The 16,501-nt window shown below is 62.9% G+C and overlaps 5 protein-coding genes across 5 annotated transcripts; 2 read left to right on the top strand and 3 right to left on the bottom strand.

Annotated features, from left to right (window-relative positions):
- Positions 1–47: 47 nt before the first annotated feature.
- Positions 48–1,614, bottom strand: RHTO_04748 (NADP-dependent leukotriene B4 12-hydroxydehydrogenase; the record flags this gene model as incomplete). The annotated part of the gene is made up of 7 exons (XM_016418412.1): positions 48–68; positions 130–180; positions 251–374; positions 439–505; positions 650–1,109; positions 1,175–1,302; positions 1,419–1,614. The coding sequence occupies 7 exons, from the start codon at positions 1,612–1,614 to the stop codon at positions 48–50; spliced, it is 1,047 nt and encodes a 348-aa protein (XP_016275688.1).
- Positions 1,615–1,937: 323 nt separating this feature from the next.
- On the bottom strand, positions 1,938–3,248 carry RHTO_04747 (quinone oxidoreductase; the record flags this gene model as incomplete). Its single annotated transcript, XM_016418411.1, has 5 exons — positions 1,938–1,979; positions 2,051–2,205; positions 2,293–2,539; positions 2,599–2,908; positions 2,965–3,248. The coding sequence occupies 5 exons, from the start codon at positions 3,246–3,248 to the stop codon at positions 1,938–1,940; spliced, it is 1,038 nt and encodes a 345-aa protein (XP_016275687.1).
- Positions 3,249–3,577: 329 nt separating this feature from the next.
- Positions 3,578–4,946, top strand: RHTO_04745 (uncharacterized protein; the record flags this gene model as incomplete). Its single annotated transcript, XM_016418409.1, has 3 exons — positions 3,578–3,760; positions 3,825–4,556; positions 4,611–4,946. The coding sequence occupies 3 exons, from the start codon at positions 3,578–3,580 to the stop codon at positions 4,944–4,946; spliced, it is 1,251 nt and encodes a 416-aa protein (XP_016275686.1).
- A 137-nt stretch (positions 4,947–5,083) lies between these two features.
- On the bottom strand, positions 5,084–11,222 carry RHTO_04746 (uncharacterized protein; the record flags this gene model as incomplete). The annotated part of the gene is made up of 6 exons (XM_016418410.1): positions 5,084–6,564; positions 6,617–6,966; positions 7,013–8,533; positions 8,600–8,759; positions 8,837–11,113; positions 11,210–11,222. 6 exons carry the CDS (start codon positions 11,220–11,222, stop codon positions 5,084–5,086), a joined length of 5,802 nt encoding a protein of 1,933 aa, XP_016275685.1.
- Positions 11,223–11,264: 42 nt separating this feature from the next.
- Positions 11,265–16,389, top strand: RHTO_04744 ((transport protein particle) complex protein Trs85; the record flags this gene model as incomplete). Its single annotated transcript, XM_016418408.1, has 10 exons — positions 11,265–11,940; positions 12,001–12,223; positions 12,307–12,843; positions 12,898–13,435; positions 13,513–14,319; positions 14,386–15,048; positions 15,108–15,413; positions 15,474–15,916; positions 15,972–16,061; positions 16,125–16,389. 10 exons carry the CDS (start codon positions 11,265–11,267, stop codon positions 16,387–16,389), a joined length of 4,548 nt encoding a protein of 1,515 aa, XP_016275684.1.
- Positions 16,390–16,501: the final 112 nt, after the last annotated feature.

The following is a 16,501-nucleotide window of genomic DNA, read 5'->3' as shown; positions in this document are numbered from 1 at the left end:
TGCGATTCTATACACGATCTACACGGCAAAGGGTAATGTGAGCTCGTCTACTCGAGCGAGATGACAGCCTGCGGAAGAAGGACGGGTGAGCTTCAGGACATTCGGAGCGGAGAGCAGGACACAACGCACCTTGCCGAAGTTGCTGTTCTGGCTGTCGAAGAGGGAAGCGAACGCCTCGCCCTATAACGCAGCAGGAGAGTCAGCACGACGAACTTTGCGAAGGTCGAGCCAAGAGAGGGGGAGGACTCACGTTGTCGAGGCCGTGGAAGATGTGCTCCTTGGGCTTGGCGAACTCACCGCTCGCGAGCGCAGGGGGGATCTCGGAGTAGAACTCCTTGAAGAGCTCGGGAGTCATGCGGTTGAGAATGATGAAGCTGTGGGTGTCCGTAAGGTCAGCAGGCGCTTTCTCGACGACGCTGTTTGGATCGAAGAACGCACCCCTCGTAGCGAAGCTCTTTGCCGACGACGTAGAAGATGTTCTTGATGCCGTAGGGCTCGCCGTTGTCTGTGAGAACGAGAAGGTCAGTATCGGGTGCTTCAGTCGGCTCTGCGAAGCTCCGCGGGCAGAGAATGCCGTTCTGATCGCTCAAATGCTGCATAGATACGGGGCGGGGCGGACCGAGAGTACACGAAGGAGAGGAATGCTCACAGTCGTTGATGGCGCCGATAGCGACGATGCGACCGCGCCTGCCGATGTGGTTGAGCGCCGCCTCGAGCTGCGGTCCAGCAACGTTGTCGATGTAGACCTCGAACGGCTTGCCCTGCTCCTTGTTCCACGCGGCAAGGACCTGGTTCGGGTCTTCCTCCTTGTAGTTGAAGACGCGCTCGACCTTGAGCTCGTTCTTGAGGAAGTCGCACTTCTCCTTGCTGCCAGCGGACGCGACGACCTTGGCGCCAATCTTGTGCGCGAGAGCGATGGCGAGCTGGCCGACGGGACCCATCGCGCCCGAAATGAAGACGGACTCGCCCTTCTTCAGGCCGCTGAGCTTCTCGATGGCGTACCACGCAGTCTGGCCGGGCATGCCGGCTGCGCCGACCCAGTTCGTCCAGGGAAGACCCTCCTTGTTCTCGAGGACGCGAAGACCGGCAGCCGCTTCCTTCGAGACGACCTGGCGAGGAGAGCAGCGTAAGCGATTCAATACGTTCAAGAGTAGGAGCGTGAGAAGCGACGCACCTGGTAAGTCTGGAACTTGAGGTAGCCGTAGACGCGCTGGCCCTTCTGGAAGTTGCTGTTCGACGACTTGACGACCTCGCCGACGCCAAAGTTGTCGATGGGCTGGCCAAGCTTGAAGGCGGGGACGTCTGGAGGTCATGAGGAGGCGTTAAGAGTCGAAAGGCGGAGGAAGGAGAGCGGGTCGAGGGTGACAAGATGCTGGTCAGCGGAGGACGAGACGAACGGTGGGACCGCCAGAACGCACAGGACTCGACCTCCTCTGGGCGCATGCGGCCCCTCTGGTACGGGTCAAGAGAAAGGGCGGTGGTCTTTACGAGGATCTCGCCATCCTGGAGGGAGGCATCAAGGTCGAGCTCCTGCTGAACCTTCTTGAGCGTCTGGCCGGGGACGGGCTTGCCCTTGGGGATCTCGTTGAAGATGAGAGCGTCGATTTGAACCATTGTGTGTCTAGTGAGTGCGAGTCTAGGTGCGAGTGTAGCAAGTGAAAGAGTGAGGAGAAGGAAGAGAGTGAGGAGGACGACGACACTACTCCGAGCTTTCGCTCGGTCAGAGCATCTGTCCGAACAGCGCCACAGCGCGAGGAAAAAGCTTCGCTGATGTCAGCGAGACGGTCGCTCGCCGAACTGGACCCAACCGAGCGAGCGGGCGGATTCGGAAGGACGGGCGGAGTCCGCTTCAGCTGTTCTCGAGACGCAGCGACGACGGGTGAAGCGTTGGCTGTACTGCTTCTGCTTATTGCACATCCGAGGAGACCTTTCTACTCTTACGCCTCGAGCTGGGTGACGAGCTTGCCCTGGTTCTGGCCCTGTTCGCGCTCACAACGCAGTCAGCCACGCCTCATCCTGCGCCGAATAGCTGAAAACGAATCGAACGCACCGAGAAGAGCCTCTGCCAGACCTGCGGGACGTCCTCGAACTTGGCCTTGACGAGCGTCTCGGTTCCCTCAGTCGTGAACTTGCCCTCCTTGATCGCCTTCTTGACGGCTTCGATGGCCGCGGGCCATTGGGCCATGAAGTCCGAGACAATGAAGCCTGCGAGGAGTCGACAGAAGTGGGAGAGTCGGAGTCAGCAAGCGATCCAAGGGCGCGCAGAAAGCTGGAACAGCGACCGCGACGCACCCTGCATCGTGATGCGCATCGAGATGACCTCGAAGATGTTGTTCATGTTGACCGTCTCGCGCGAGTTGTAGCCCGAGATGGCTCCGCACGCAATAATGCGGGAGAAGCGCTTCATGCGCTTGAACAGGGCGTTGAGGATCGACCCGCCGACGTTGTCGAAGTATACGTCGACGTAGCCCTCCGTAGCCTTGACGAGATCGTCCTCGAACGAGGGCGAGCGGTAGTCGAGGCACTCGTCTGCGCCGAGCTGCGAGAGAAGGAGATGAGTCGACTGTTCTGAGCGAGCGAAATGCGAGCCCGGCGCACCTTCTTGACCCAAGCGCACTTTTCCGGTCCACCAGCAATGCCCACAACGCGCTTGCAGCCGACAATGTTCTTGGCAATCTGGACAGCAGCGCTTCCAGTCGCGCCCGCCGCACCCGAGATCACGACCGTATGCTCAGGCTTGATGTGGCCGACCTCGTGCAGGCCGCAGTAGGCCGTGAGAGTGGTCATGCCGAGCGCAGAGAGGGCGATCGAGGTCGGGTAGCCCTCGAGCGTGCGAGCTGGGAAGACGGCCTTTTCGTTCAGGACGAGGTATTCGGACCACGAACCGAGGCCGTTGACGAGGTCGCCCCTGCCGCACGAGCATCAGTACTGGAGAGCGCTCCGAAAAGGGCGACGGCAACGCACTCCCTCCACAAGGACGACTTGGACTGGACGACCTTGCCCACAAAGCCAGAGGGCATCGCGTCTCCCTCATCGGGCGCAGGGCCATATGCGCGCTCCTTGACGACCGAGGGGTCGATCCAGGTGCGCTGAGCGGGGTCGTTGGAGAGGTAGACGAGCTTGACGAGGATCTCGCCGTCGTTGAGCGGTCTGAGGGGCCTGTCCTCGAGTGCGAAGGTGTCGGCTGCGACGGGTCCGCGTGGCTTGTGCTGGAGAGTCCAGACTTTGGTCGTCGACGGTGCTGCCATGTCTGTGAGCTGTGCGATGCGTGAGAGGAGGAGGGGAAGAGACCGGACCCGGCTGCTCGGTCGGGCAAACGCCTCGGACATCTTCATCTCCGAAGTTGCTCGCCGAACACCGCGTGCACCTTCTCTCCTCGCTCTCCTGCTCTTCCTGACCTTTAGCAAGTAGGACGACGATGGACCCTTTAAACATCGAACAGAACCGACTCAGCCACCCCAGGGGAACGCTCGCCCCTCCGCGGACTGTCCGGCGAGACCTCCTCTTATCCATGCTCCCTTGCGATTCTGCTCGCTCGTCTCTTGCTCTCCCTCACGCTCTTCGACTTATCTAGGCCATGGCACGCGCCCCTAGTTACCGCAGCTCGTACCACGACCCGTATGACGAGCTCGACGAGCTACCCACGTATCCAGACGAGCAGGCGCCCTTTCCTCCTCGACCCAGGAGTCTCAATGTCGAGGCAAAGAAGGACGGGCTCGCAGCTGGCGGACCGATGACAGTCGATCAGTTCGCTTATGAGGTGCGCCCGCCTCTCCAGCTGACTCTCCGTCTGATATGGCTGACCTCGCTCGCCTCTTGTCCAGATTGGCCGCCTCCGTAACGAAGTCGAGAAGCTCCCCTCCAGCACCGCTCGCACCGCAGAGCTTCGCGCTCAAGCGCTCGCCCTCGATCCAGCCGACAACTCGCTCGTCGCCCAGTCGCTCCTCGCAGACCTCGCCGTCCAGACTTCCGCCGTAGTCGACGTCCTGCCCCCTCAGATCGCCGAGACGCGCTCGTTGGCAAGCAAGGTAGCGGTACTGAAGCCTGCGGCGGGAAGGTTCCTCGTCACGGCGGGCGAGACGGCGGAACTCAAGGCTGAACTCGCAAGATGCGCTTTGTCGCTCGATTTGGCTATCCAGCAGATCAGCGACGGCGCCAAGACTGAGGAGAGTGACAAGCAGGAGGCGAGGGTGAGGCTGTTGAAGGTGATCAAGGCGAAGCTGGGCGACCGCGGGACGGACGCCGAGCAGATGAGCCTGCTTTTGACGGCGGAGAGGGAGGGCAGCGCGGCAAGGCCCGAGAAACTGAAGGCGCGTCGTCCTCGCCGGGGTATTCCAACGGCCTCGCTGACGTTGTCTCGCAGCCTGGCTCGTTTGGCTGGCGGTGGACTGTCGAGCATCCCTTTACCCGCCTCGAACAAGCGTGAGTCCGGATTATCGTCGACGGACGCCCCTCAACTGAGCTTCCGCTACTCCAGCGTCAAGAACAGCGGCGACGTGTCGTTCCTGTCGTCCCTCAAGAGCGCACCTACGCCCGCACCGTCCCTCTGGGCAAACGTACGTTCCTCGCCCCCTTCTTCTGACAATTTCCGCTGACCGCCCCCTCAACAGCCCCTCTCCTACATCCCCTCCTTCACCTCAGCCGCCAAACAACCAACAGGCTACGTCCCCCCCTCCGCCGCCGACACCAGCCTCACAGCAGCCGAAGAAGGCTCCTACGGCTCCCCTCTCGTCCCGCCTGCGCAAAAGCCCTCAAAGAGGTGGATCAAGTGGGTGTTCTTGCTGTTGCTGTTGGCGGTCGTTGGGTTGGCGGTGGGAGTGACCGTGTATCTGGGGAAGAGGGTGGACGAGCATGCGAATGGGGGAGACGAGACGGCGGCGGCGGTGCCGGCGACGCCGACAGTCATTCTGGGTGCGCCGGGTCATGCGATTCCGCTCATGTCGTAGATCTTCTCATGCTAGAGTTTGTCGTGCGTGAAGCGTAGCCCGGTTCATGCGCAGCGAAACGCGACTTGGGAAGGTCCCGCTCTTCAAGAGAGACCGCGCTCGAACCATCCGTATACGACCCCGATGCATCATCCAAGCTACAACTCCACCTCCACCCTGATCCCCAGCCGTCCCAAGTCCCCCACCCACTCCAGCACAACCGTCCCAACCTCCCCTCTCACATCCCCACCTACCGCTCCCCCCAAAACCGCGACTAGGAACGTCCCTGTCGACTCGAGGAGGACTTCCCATCGCGGTGCGGACCAGGTTGTGAGTGAGGGAGGGGCGGAGGAGAGGTAGGTTACGAGAGTGGGGAGGGAGGAATGCAGGTCCGAGAGCTGCCGGTCGATCGAGGGTTTGGGGCGTCGTGGCGCGACTCGCTGATTCGTCGGTGCAGGAGCGGGCAGAGGAGCGGAGGTGGTAGGGGTGGCCCATCGCGAGGAGCCGGGGGTCGACTGTCGCGGCGGAGCTTGCGCGCGCGGAGGCACAGGCGGCTCAAGAGGCGCCGTCGACGCATGCTCCAGCCCGACGCGACACAACTCCCGCACTTGTCCATCCTCCCACCATCGCTTCGCCCGCTGCGCGCACTCGGCGGGAGACCAGTACCTCCAGTCTCCGAGTTCAGGCTGCCACTCATGCTGCTCGTTCGGGCGTGTTGCCCGGAGATACTGATATGCGTGTCGGTATAATGGTAGGGCGACGAAGTGGCCGATGAGTAGGGAGAGGTTGTAAAAAACGTCGACGGGCGATTCGACCGAGACGAGAGGCGGAGGAGGGAGGTCGGAGTGTAGAGGCGGTGTGTCGATAGCTTCGGCTTCCATTGCATGATAGGTAGGGAGAGGGACGGATGTGGGTGGATCTCGGCGTTGAGTCGGTGCGGCGGGTGAAGGCGGGACGAAATGGCTCGGTGACGGGCTCGGCGAGGGGTACGAAGGCGAAGGTGCGGGCGGCGACTGTCGCTTACGCGGTGTCTTGACAGGGCTAGACCCACCGTAGCGTGAGAAAGAAGGTTCTCGAGGTCGAGGAGGAGGAGAGGGAGGATGTGACGGCCCTGGCGGAGGGACAGTCCTCGACAGCAAATCGAGCAGCGATGTCGCATCCTGCCCAGCTTCAATACCAAAGGCTTCGACATGCTCGACCGTCGCGCGGAGCTGGAGGTTGCGGTCGTCTGTCAGGAGGATGACCCGACTTGCGGCCCGCTGCTCCCGCTGGTAGAGGGCCGCATCAAGGACGAGCGAGTCGTTATTCTCGCCAAACGGCTTTCCTCGCTCGTCCAGCGGAAGAAGCGTCTCCGCCTTGCGCTGGCCTCGTACGACACCGTTTTCCCGCGAACCGCTCAACTCGCTAAGAAGCCAATTTGTCGCCGAGCGAGCGAGGGTGGAGATGCTGGACCGGGCCCGCGCGGCTGAACCGTTGTTGGAGTACGTGTCGGTCGAACGAGAGGAAGTCTTGAGCCCATCGAGCTCGAGAAGAACGATGTGGGGGACGAGGAGGACGGGTCGGGAGGTGGGTGGAAGACGGGCAGCAAGCTCGACGAACTCGCGCAGCAGGGCGAGATGGCTAATGAGTACGTTTGTGTCTGTGAAAACTCTTCAGCCGTGTCCTCAAGCTAAAGGAGGAGAGCAACGCACCGACGACAGCCAACGGACCTCCCTCAGACCACCAGGACCCGTCCAGCTCCCAGGGCATGTCAATCTGCATGCCAGCGTGTCCATCCTCGCTGCGCAAGTGCCGCAGGGCGTCCAACACCGTCGCAGATTCCGGCACCTCGACCTTGTCCCATTCCATCAGTTCGCTCGTCTCGTCGTGCGGTCCGAGGGAGAGGACGATGCTGACGGGCCCATCGCTGCGAGGGACATCCGCAGGTGGTACATAGGTAGCTGCGAAGGGCGCCAGCGTGCGAAAGCGGGTGTCAAGCGGGGACAGAGCGGATGGAACAAGGAAGAGAGTCGTCCGCTCGCAAGGGAGCTTCTTCGCCAGACTCTCGAGCAAAGTGACAAGGACGCAAGGTTTGCAGCGAGATCTACCATGCATCCCAGTCATCCTCGTCCTTCGACTTCGGAGGCTCCGACTTCTTCTCGACCGGAACCCTCACCGCCTGCAACTTCGTCCGTCCTTTGGGCTTCGTGCTCGAGGCAGGCGGGACCTGCCGCGCCCTATTCTGCACCTTAGCCGGCTGAGACATCTGCTTGACCGGCGCAGGCTCGCCCCTAGCCTCCCTGACCTGCTCCTTCTGCCGTTCCCGCAACTCTGCTTCCTGCCGTCTCCGCTGCTCCTCCTCGTACCGCTTCTCCTCCTCAAGCATCTCATCCGCACCTATAAGCCACCCGACGCCTGCCGTAAGTCCTTTCGACAGGCCTGAGCGCAAGCCGAACCCGCCGAACCCTCCTTCTGCACGCGGAGGCGAAGAGGGCGAAGGTCGAGGTCGGTGGTCTGCGAGGTTCTCGAAAGCTGAGGCGAAACGAGAAGGAGGGGAAGGCGACCTTGCGGGCGCTTGGGGAGGTGGGCGGGCTTTGGGCGGTGGGGAAGTGACAGAGGCGGAGGAGGATGCAGGCGATAGAGGCGTGATCGGACGGGCAGCTCGAGCTGGCGAGGTCGACTGTGGCCGGTTACTCGAGTGATCCCCACCGAAGAACGCAGCTGCTCGTCGCAGGGTGTACGAGGCGGCGGCAGCCGTCTCATGCGCGAGATGACCCGCCGCTGCGGCGGACGTAGGGAAATGTGCGCTCTGCGGCGTGCCCGACGACGGCGACTTGACGGGCGTACCGGAGCGCGGGGACTCGGGCGGCACAGGCGAGGAGCCGGCTCGCGCTGCGGCGGCAGAGAGGAAGTTGGCGACCTTGGCTGCGCCGGCTGCTGCAGTTTCCGCTGCTGCCCGTGCCGCTGCTTCCGCCGCGTTGCCTCCGGCCGCGCCAGGCTTCGCACCATTGGCCTCGTCCTGCTCCTTCTTCAGCGCCTCCTGCGCGACTTCCCGCTCAAGCGCCGTCCAGGTCGGGAGGATGTCCTGTATCCGCTCGGGCGGGCACAGCGTGAGCGCCTGACCGAGCGCCTGCAGCCTCTTCTGGCTGTCTCGCCATCCCTCGTGCTTGCCAAGCTGGAAGCACGCCTTCCACGCGTATTCAGCCGCCTCATCCGCATCCCGCTGCCGCTCCTCTTGACCCTCTTTCGCCGGCCGACTCGCCTTCTTCCGCAAGCCTTCGACGACCTTGACCGCTCGGTCGCACATCTCGGACGCGCGAGTCCAGTCCCCAGCTTGGACGGCGGCGTCGCTAAGCATCGCAAGCGTGCGAGACTCCTCCTTCCCGCCTTCGGGGTAGCCAAGTTTTCGCACGAGCTCGAGGACCATTTCGGGGTGGCGATACGCCGAGTCGTTCGATGAGAGGAGACGCGAGACGTAGAGAAGACGGTCAGGTGCGTGGCGGAGCTCGATCGGAGTGAGGGGGATGCCGGGTCGAGAGTCGAGGCGGAAGGAGCACAGCCGCGAGGTCGCTTCGATGAATGCGCGCTCGGAGCGGATGCGAGGGGTCTGCTGAGGTGCGGCTGAAAGGCTGTGGCAGCAGAAGAGCAGTCAGCTGCCTGTTGTCGCTGCGGTAGCATCCTGAACGCGCACGCACCAGTCGAAAGCCATCTTCATGTCGCCGCTGTGCAGATTGCCTTCCTCCGCGTTATCGTAGAACTCGCGCGAGGCGGAGATGACGAGATCTTCGACCGCCTGCGGCTCGAGAGGCGGCGAAGTCGAGGATGGCTCGAGCAGCGAGCGGGCGAGGGTGAAGCCTGCGCATTCCGCAGAAGACATGACCACCTGGTCAGCACAAGGCGTGGTTCTAGATCTGCAAAGAAGCGTAACGCACGACCAGCGCCGAGCACCCCGCCAAAGAAGATCTTAAGCGCTTCCTCCCTGCCCAACTTCCAGAACAACCTGCCCAGACCCTTCTCGATCCGCTCCTCGTCTGTCCCGCTCGGCTCCTCACCCGCAACGCCCGTCCCCTCCGCCATGAACTCCATCAATTCGAGCCACATGTCGGCGCTCTCAAACTCTCCCTCGTCGCCGTCCGCTCCTGCGCCGTTGCTCGCTGCAGTCCGCGCGAGACGGGTCGCCCAATTTCGCTGGGCGATTTCGGAGCGGTACGACGAGAGGAACCAGAAGAGGCCGGTGTTTGGGGCGGAGTGGTAACGCAAGAGCGACTCGAGTTGCGAGAGGTGCAGGTCGAGTGTGTCGAGGTGTGCTGAGAGGGCGGTTGGCGGAGCGAGTGAGAGGGCCGTGAAGAAGACGGAGGGAGAAGGGGACGGAGAGGGAGGAGCAGTCGAGGCGGGACCGGCCGGTCGAGCGAGGTCGGCTGTCGACTCGGACGCAAGGTCGAACAAGTCGGCATCCTCCCCTTCTTCCGCAGTCGAGCTCGATCCATCGAATGCGGGCAAGCACTCGAAAATCTTGCTCATGACCGCCGCGCCTCCCTGCGTGACGCCCTGCTTACCCGCGCCGTACAGAACCGCGATCGCCAGCCGTGCAAGGTCGGTATCCGACTTGACGATGCGCTGCGAGACGGGCAGAGTCGGCTTCGACGCCTCGAAGATCGGACGAAGGAGGTCGAGGCCGGATGAGGAGAGGGGCAGGGCGAGGATGTAGTCGTAGAGAAGGCCGGTCATCTTGCCGGCGGGATTCGCTTCGCCGCGACGCTCGAGGCGGGCCTCAAGGACGGAGAGATACGGCAAGACGAGCGAGCGGAGAGTTTGTGCGATCGTGGCGGGTGTCGAGCTCGACGTGTAGGTCTCGATGACCTGTTTCGGCGACAGCGAGCGCCAGCGCTCGAGCGACCAGTCCTCTTCCTCCTCCTCGCCATTTTCACGGGATGGCCGCTCGTACACTGCCTTGGCCAGCAACGTCAACTCCTCGCCCACTTCGTCCAGTCCGCCTCCCGCTTCTCCCGCAGGGATTTCAACGCCCCTCGCCGCTGCATGCTGGACGAGCGCGAGTGCCGTGTCGACGTATCCACCTTCGACGAGACTAGACACGCGGGAGAGGTACCACGCCGCGACTTCGGCTGCCGAGCGGTACTCGGGAAGGTCCGTAGACGGTGACGGAGGCTGGACGAGGTCAAGCACGCGCTCGCTCCAATCCTGCTCTTCCCGCCAAGGCAGCACATCCTCCCACATCGTCTCCTTCGCTCCTTGCGCGTCGACAGCGGGCAAGAGGTCGACGTAGTCGGTGGGGTCGATCCAGCCGGGGATGCATTCGAGGATTTGCGACCGGTATGGCCAGAGCGAGCGAGTGTGGAGGGACAGAAGGAGGTGGAGCTCCGGTAGGTGCGAGGTCGTCGCTAGTGTGAGCGCGACGAGGGGAAGGGGAGTCGACAGGAACTGCGAGAGCGGGAGGAGGGGAGCGGGTTGTGGAGTCGAGGGAGTTCGCGGGATATCGTTCTCGTCGTCTGGCAGATCCAGCTCGCCCCATCCATCCGCCTCAACCTCATGCGACTTCCCAGGCTCGCCGTCGGCCTTCGCCTCGCCTCCTCGCGCCCGCAAGTCTGCGGCCGAGCTGAGCGTCCTCCTATGCGCGGCTCCACCGAGCTTGGGCGTGCTCGGGTCCCTAGTCTCTGCGTCTGCGCCAAAGAGAGCCTCCCAGCTCGTTGCCCTGTCCTGCAACTCGAGCAATGCGGCCCTCGCCCGCGCACACTTCGCCTCGTCGCCCTGCGCTTCACCCTTGACAATTTCGGCCGCTTTCTCCCACTCCCGCTCTGCGATCGAGTCCGCCAGATCCGCGAGCGACGCACTCCACCGCTCTGTCGCCCTCAACCCGCACTCGAGGGCCCGGAGAGCGACGACGACATCATCCGTCTTTCCCTCCCTCGCAACCTGTAGTGCCGCCGCGCAAATCCACTCGCACTGGTCCTGTGGGAAGACCGCGAAGAGCCTGTCTGCATCCGAGGGCGAGAGCGAGCGGAAGCGGTCCGAGGCGATGAGCGAGAGGAAGTGGTTCTGTGCGGCGTGGTGGGCGAGAGGGTGGCCGGCGAGCGAGAGCGCGTGCGAGAACGCCTGCTCCCAGTCGCCGCCGCGCGCTGCCTCGACAAGCTCGTCCAGCTTTGAGAGCGTGTATCGACAAGGGATGAGGAGTTGTAATGAGCAATATAAAGCTGATTAGGCGAGAGTAGTATTCAACTGATCAGGACCGAGTTGTGATGCTCAAAAGGTAATCGACTGATCACAACTCGACTTCCTCGCTCTCTCACATCTCCGGCGCATTCGCTAGACTGCTTCACTTGCTAGACCGCGCACTCTAGGCGCATGGCCTCTCAGACGACGCGGCATACGCCCGCCGCGCTCGTCCAGCCGCACTTCTCCCCGCCTGTTCACTTGTTCGCAACTCCCGACCTGCAGGCTTCCCTCGAGCGGAACAGGGTCCCGTCACTCGCAGCCTTCCTCGAACCGTTCCTGGGCAACGGTCTCGAGCGAGTACAGGTCCGCAAACCGTCGAACTACGACCAACATACCCTCGACCGCCTCGGGACACACCTCGTCAACCGCCCTCTCCCGCCCAGCTTCCTTGCAGCGAGTCAGGGAACGCCAGCAGTCGGCTCATCGAGGGCGAGGAGCGGTTCCGTCTTCTCACCCGCCGTCCAAGCGAGTCTCGCAACGCCCTCGACACCCTTCGTCTACCCGTCGCAGGCAGAGCGGGATGCCCTCTTTCTCGATTCTTTGGGCGAGAACGTTGCGAGGAAGGTCGACGCGTGGGTCGGCGAGCCGGGCAGGCGAGAATTGCGGGTCAAGGCGGGCGTGCGGATACCCAGGTCTTTCGCAGATGTGGAAGAAGGCGCGGATCCTGTACCGAAAGAGGCCAACGATGAGGGCTGGGAAGGAAAGACGGCGGAGGAGCTTTGCCCGTGGTTCGAAGAGGTGAAGCGGGAAGTCTATCGCCGGCGCGAGATGGCCGAATGGGAGACTTTTGGCTGGCCCGTAGCTTGTGCGTTCGTTCCTCCCCGATCTTTTGCACAACCTCGCTAACAATTCCCACGCGATGCAGGCATACTCGCCCTCTCGACCTCACACCCAGACCCACTGAACGCCCTCTCCTCCCTCTGGGACCTGACTTCCCCCGCCTCGCTCTTCTCCCCCTCGTCTTACGCGCCTCGATCAGGCGCCGAAGAAGACGGAAGACACGAGTGGGCGAATGCGGGAGACGTCTTGCGGTTCGTCGTGTTGGTGCACGATCAAGGTCGTGGCGGAGGGAAGGAGGAATGGGATGAGTGAGTTGCGCACGTCGGCCCGTCTGCCTTCTCGAGTCTGAGCGCAGTATAGCTGACTGGAGGCGTACGTGCATAACTCGCAGCGCGCAACGACTGCACGAAACGATTCGCAAGACCTACGGCCTCCATACTGCCCTCGTCCCGCTCTTCTCCGCCTCGCCCGGCGCGCAGAACCCGCATCCTCCTGCAGCAGCAGCAAGCGCAATGTGGGACTTCCTCGGGCCTGTCGGCGGCGCACCACGACAGGCGGAAAAGATTGTCGGGCTCGGAGTGGACGAAGGATTCGACGTCGAGCCGACAGCACCACCTCCTGCATCCGACTCGCTTCCTCGCGCATCCGAACTCTCCGACCTCGACATCTCAGCTCTCACTTCTTTCTCGCGCGAGTTTCTCCTCCAATCCCTCGTCCCGCACCTCGAACGCCTCGCCGTGGTTGGTCACGAGTCTTGGCAGCAGAGCCGGAGAGGGTTCTTCAGTGCTGCGGCCGCAATCGGGGGAGGAAAGCTGTGGGGTGCGGTGGGAAGGCGGTTAGGAGGGGGAAGTGGAGAGGCGAGTCGGGCGGGAAGTCCGGGTCCTGGAGGAACGGCCGGGAAGGATGGGTACAACGCTGCGAGGGCATAGTGAGTCGAACGGCGAGCTTCTCTCTCGCGCCGACTGACGGGGACGTGGCGCAGCTATCATCATTCATCGACAATCTCACAATCCCGCCGTCTCGCCGACCTCGCTTTCATCCTCGAAGACTACAAGCTCGCGCAGCAAGTGTACGAGTCACTCGCGAAAGACTACCGACAAGACAAGGCGTGGCGACACTACTCGGCTGCGATGCGTATGGCCGGCTTGTGTCAGCTCCTCCAGCTCTCCCCTCCTAATTCGCCATCCGCTCCTCCGCCCGCTCTCCCATCCGGCTTCAACCCCGACCACAACCTGATACTCGCCCTGCAAACTCCCCTCGCCGCTTCGACACCCGCAGTCGGCGACTTCGATTCCCTCCGCTCCACGCTCCTCTACTACGACCTCTACCGCCTTCTCAACCTTACACACTTCGCTCCGCATGCGCTCGTCCGAACGGCGGGAGAAGTCGAAGAGGTTGTCAGCGCGGTCTTGCTCGAACAGGCGGCGCTGGCGGAAGTGATGGGCGGCGGAAGGAGGCGGCGAAGGAAGCATGCCTTCTGCATGGCTATGGCCGCCGCCCGCTACGAGAAGTGCGGTATCGTAAGTCGTCGCGCTGGTGCTCTAAGGCCTCGAATGTCGCAAGTTGCAAACCGCTGACGCCCACGCGTCGATCGCAGAAATCCCTCTCACGACGCTGCCTCTCGCAAGCCTCTACCGTCTTCCGGCCACCGGCCTTCTACCCCGAAGCGACAAAGTCCGACTCGACTCCTCCGCCACCAACGCTCACCTCGCTCCTTCCGCCCCTTCTCCCTTCGCCATCCTCTTCTCCCGCACCATGGCTCGCCATCCGCACGCACATCCATCACTCGCTCGCTCGACAGGCCTACACCGTCGGCTCCGCCCTCGAAGCGATTGACAATTTCCTCCAGTTGCTCGTCGGTGCCGACTCTCCCTCAACAGCCGTGGGCGATGCGGGCGGCGATGGTATCGACTGGCTCGACGACTTTGCGCTTGCGTTCTCGCTCCTCGGTGAGCCCGAGGAGGCCGCACGGCGAGTCAAGGAGCGGGGGATCACGTTGCCGGTCAAGCTCTTCGATGCGCAGGAGGCGAGGGTCAAGGTTGGGAGTGTCAGTGCGGCGGGTGCGAGTGCAAGCGGAGGTGCCAGCGCGGCGGAAGATGAGGAGGTCTGGAAGGCCATGACGGACGAGATGCTGCGGCTGGGCGGGTGGGCGCCAGACGAGGGAGTGAAGAAGGCCCGGCCTCGCGCGCTCGTCTACCGCGGTGAAGGCTTGTCGACGAGTCGGGGTGCAGCAGGCGAGGTTGAGGCGGTCGTTGGCGAGACGATCTACCTCGAGGTGCCGGTTCGCAATCCGGTCGAGGCGTTCTTGGCGATTGGTGGATTGGAGGTTGAGGTCGAAGGAGACGCGCAAGTTGAGGTCATGGCGCCGCAGGAGATCGAGTTGGCTCCGTTGGAGGAGAGCAAGGTACGTCGGCCCACTGAGCCTCACTGCTCAGCCCGGGCTGATCGAGCTAAGCGTACGGTCCGGCAGGTCTTCGTTCCTGTCAAGGTGACAAGTCTGGGATCCTTCACCTTCCGCTCCCTTTCCTACCGCTTCAGCAACCTCCTGCCCGTCACCGAAACCCTGCTTGCGCGGTACTCGAAGCCTTCGCCTCCTGCGCCAAACAAGCCGTCCTCGCGAACGCAGATACCGCTCAAGGTGCACGTCCGCGCGCCTGTACCCGTCCTGTCGGTCGAGATGGACGCGCTGCCACAAAAGCTCTTTCATGGCGAGATGCGAGACGCGCAGATCAAGGTCGTCAACGCCGGGCAGGTCCCGCTCGCCGACCCCCATCTCGCCTGTTCGCATCCCGGCTTTGTCCATCTCGACTCCGCAGCATCTCCCGCCATCACCGACAGCCTACTCGCATGCGACAACTCCCTCTCGCCTCTCCCGCCTTTCTCGCTCTTGCCGAACAGCCGCACCCTCGCGCCGGGCGAGTCGCTCTCCATCTCGCTCAGGTATCGCGGCGATCTTCCCGGAGCACACGCAATCCGCTGGCTCTTCGCCTTCCGCTCGAGCGAGCAAGATGCCGACGAGTACTTCAGTACGCGGGTCGTGCGCGAGCTGGAGGTCTACCCGAGTCTCGAGTTGCGATATCAAGTCCGGTCTAATGCGAAGGAGAAGGACGCACCATTCGTACTGGGCATCGAGGTGAGTTGCGAGCAAATCACCGCTGCGGAACATTACCTCGCTGATGGTTGCTTTTCTAGGCTTCCAACTGCGGTCTGCCTGCCGACGACGTCCGGCTCGACTCGCTCTCGCTCATTTCGCCTCTGTGGCGGGTTGCTGCGGATACGCCCTTTGGTTCTCAGGAAGACCTTGCCAGCCAGACGATAGGTTGGCAGCAGTCTACGCGCTTCTCGCTCGATGTCGATGCCGTCAACAACCAGCAGCGAGATGCGGCCGAGCAAGTCGACAATTGGACAGTCGGACAAATCGAGGCGCTGCTAGACGGACGCGAGCTCAAGGCGGAACGACCAGCAGCGATATCACTCGTTGTGTCCGGCTTCTCCAACGTGCGTGGCGACGCTCCCGCATAGCTTCTAGACGGCAGCTGCTGACAAGTCGAAATACAGTCCGCCATGTCTGCTCCCACCTCTACCTCGGTCCTCTCCTCATTTGCGCAGTACCGAAGAGCGTTCCTCGTTCCTCGCTTTCCGACTGTCGATCCCGCCTCCCACCCAAACATCTTCCCGCTCTTCTCTTCGCAATCCGCTCTCCTCGTCGTCTCCTATACGTCGGCCAGCCTGTCGGTCGGCCCGCAGACGGCGCATCTCGCGCTGCCGCTCGAGGCGCCGTTGCTCGGTACGACTGTCGGCTCCGCTTCGACCGCTCGCCTCCTCGCCAATCTCGAGGCGGCGGAGCGAATCGCAGGCGGGCTGTACGAGGAAAGTCAGCGGGAACGGAGTGCACTGTTGTCCTCGCTGCGGCGAAGCGAGCTGGCGGGCGCATCTGGTGGAGCGCCGATCGCGGTCGCAGTGCACGCGCGAGCGATTGTTGACCACGATTTCGATCAAGGGTGCGTCGCCCGACCGTAGAAGCCTGGGATCCAGGGCTGACTGTACTCCTCACAGGCCGCTCAGCCTGCCCATCACGGTGGTGCTGCGGAACCTGTCGCCCTTTGCGTCCTTCGACTACACTCTCCAGCTCTCCAGCGGCGCACAGTGCGTCTCAACTCCGTAGATCCCCATACGAGGGAGCGTCGCTGATCCTTTCCGATTGCGCAGCGCGGTCATTGCCGGTGCTCTCGTTCACTCAGGCAGTATCGGGCCCTTGCAGGCGCGAGCTATCCAATCGCAGCTGTGGCTGACGCACGAAGGCGTTCTTTCGGCCGCCGCCTATCGACTGTCGGTACGACTGGACGGCGATGCAGACGTGCGGTGGATGGTCGAGGGACCAGCGCGGGAGATCACGGTGCGGCACACGGGGCGAGCTGGTCTCGTCGACGGGTCATTGGCAACGGCGCAGCGACCTCTCGTAGACGTGCGGTGAACAACGAACGACTAGTTATGCGATTGCGGTAGATGAACAACGACAATGTAGAGAGACGGATGACTGCTGCTGGCGAGTGCTGTAGGGATGCGAAGGTACTGCTGGAGGATAG

Source organism: Rhodotorula toruloides (assembly GCF_000320785.1).
Source record: "Rhodotorula toruloides NP11 unplaced genomic scaffold Scaffold3, whole genome shotgun sequence".
Classification (NCBI taxonomy): Eukaryota; Fungi; Basidiomycota; class Microbotryomycetes; order Sporidiobolales; family Sporidiobolaceae; genus Rhodotorula; species Rhodotorula toruloides.
The sequence above is the reverse complement of the archived record's forward strand: the minus strand, read 5'-3'. Positions and strand labels throughout refer to the sequence as shown.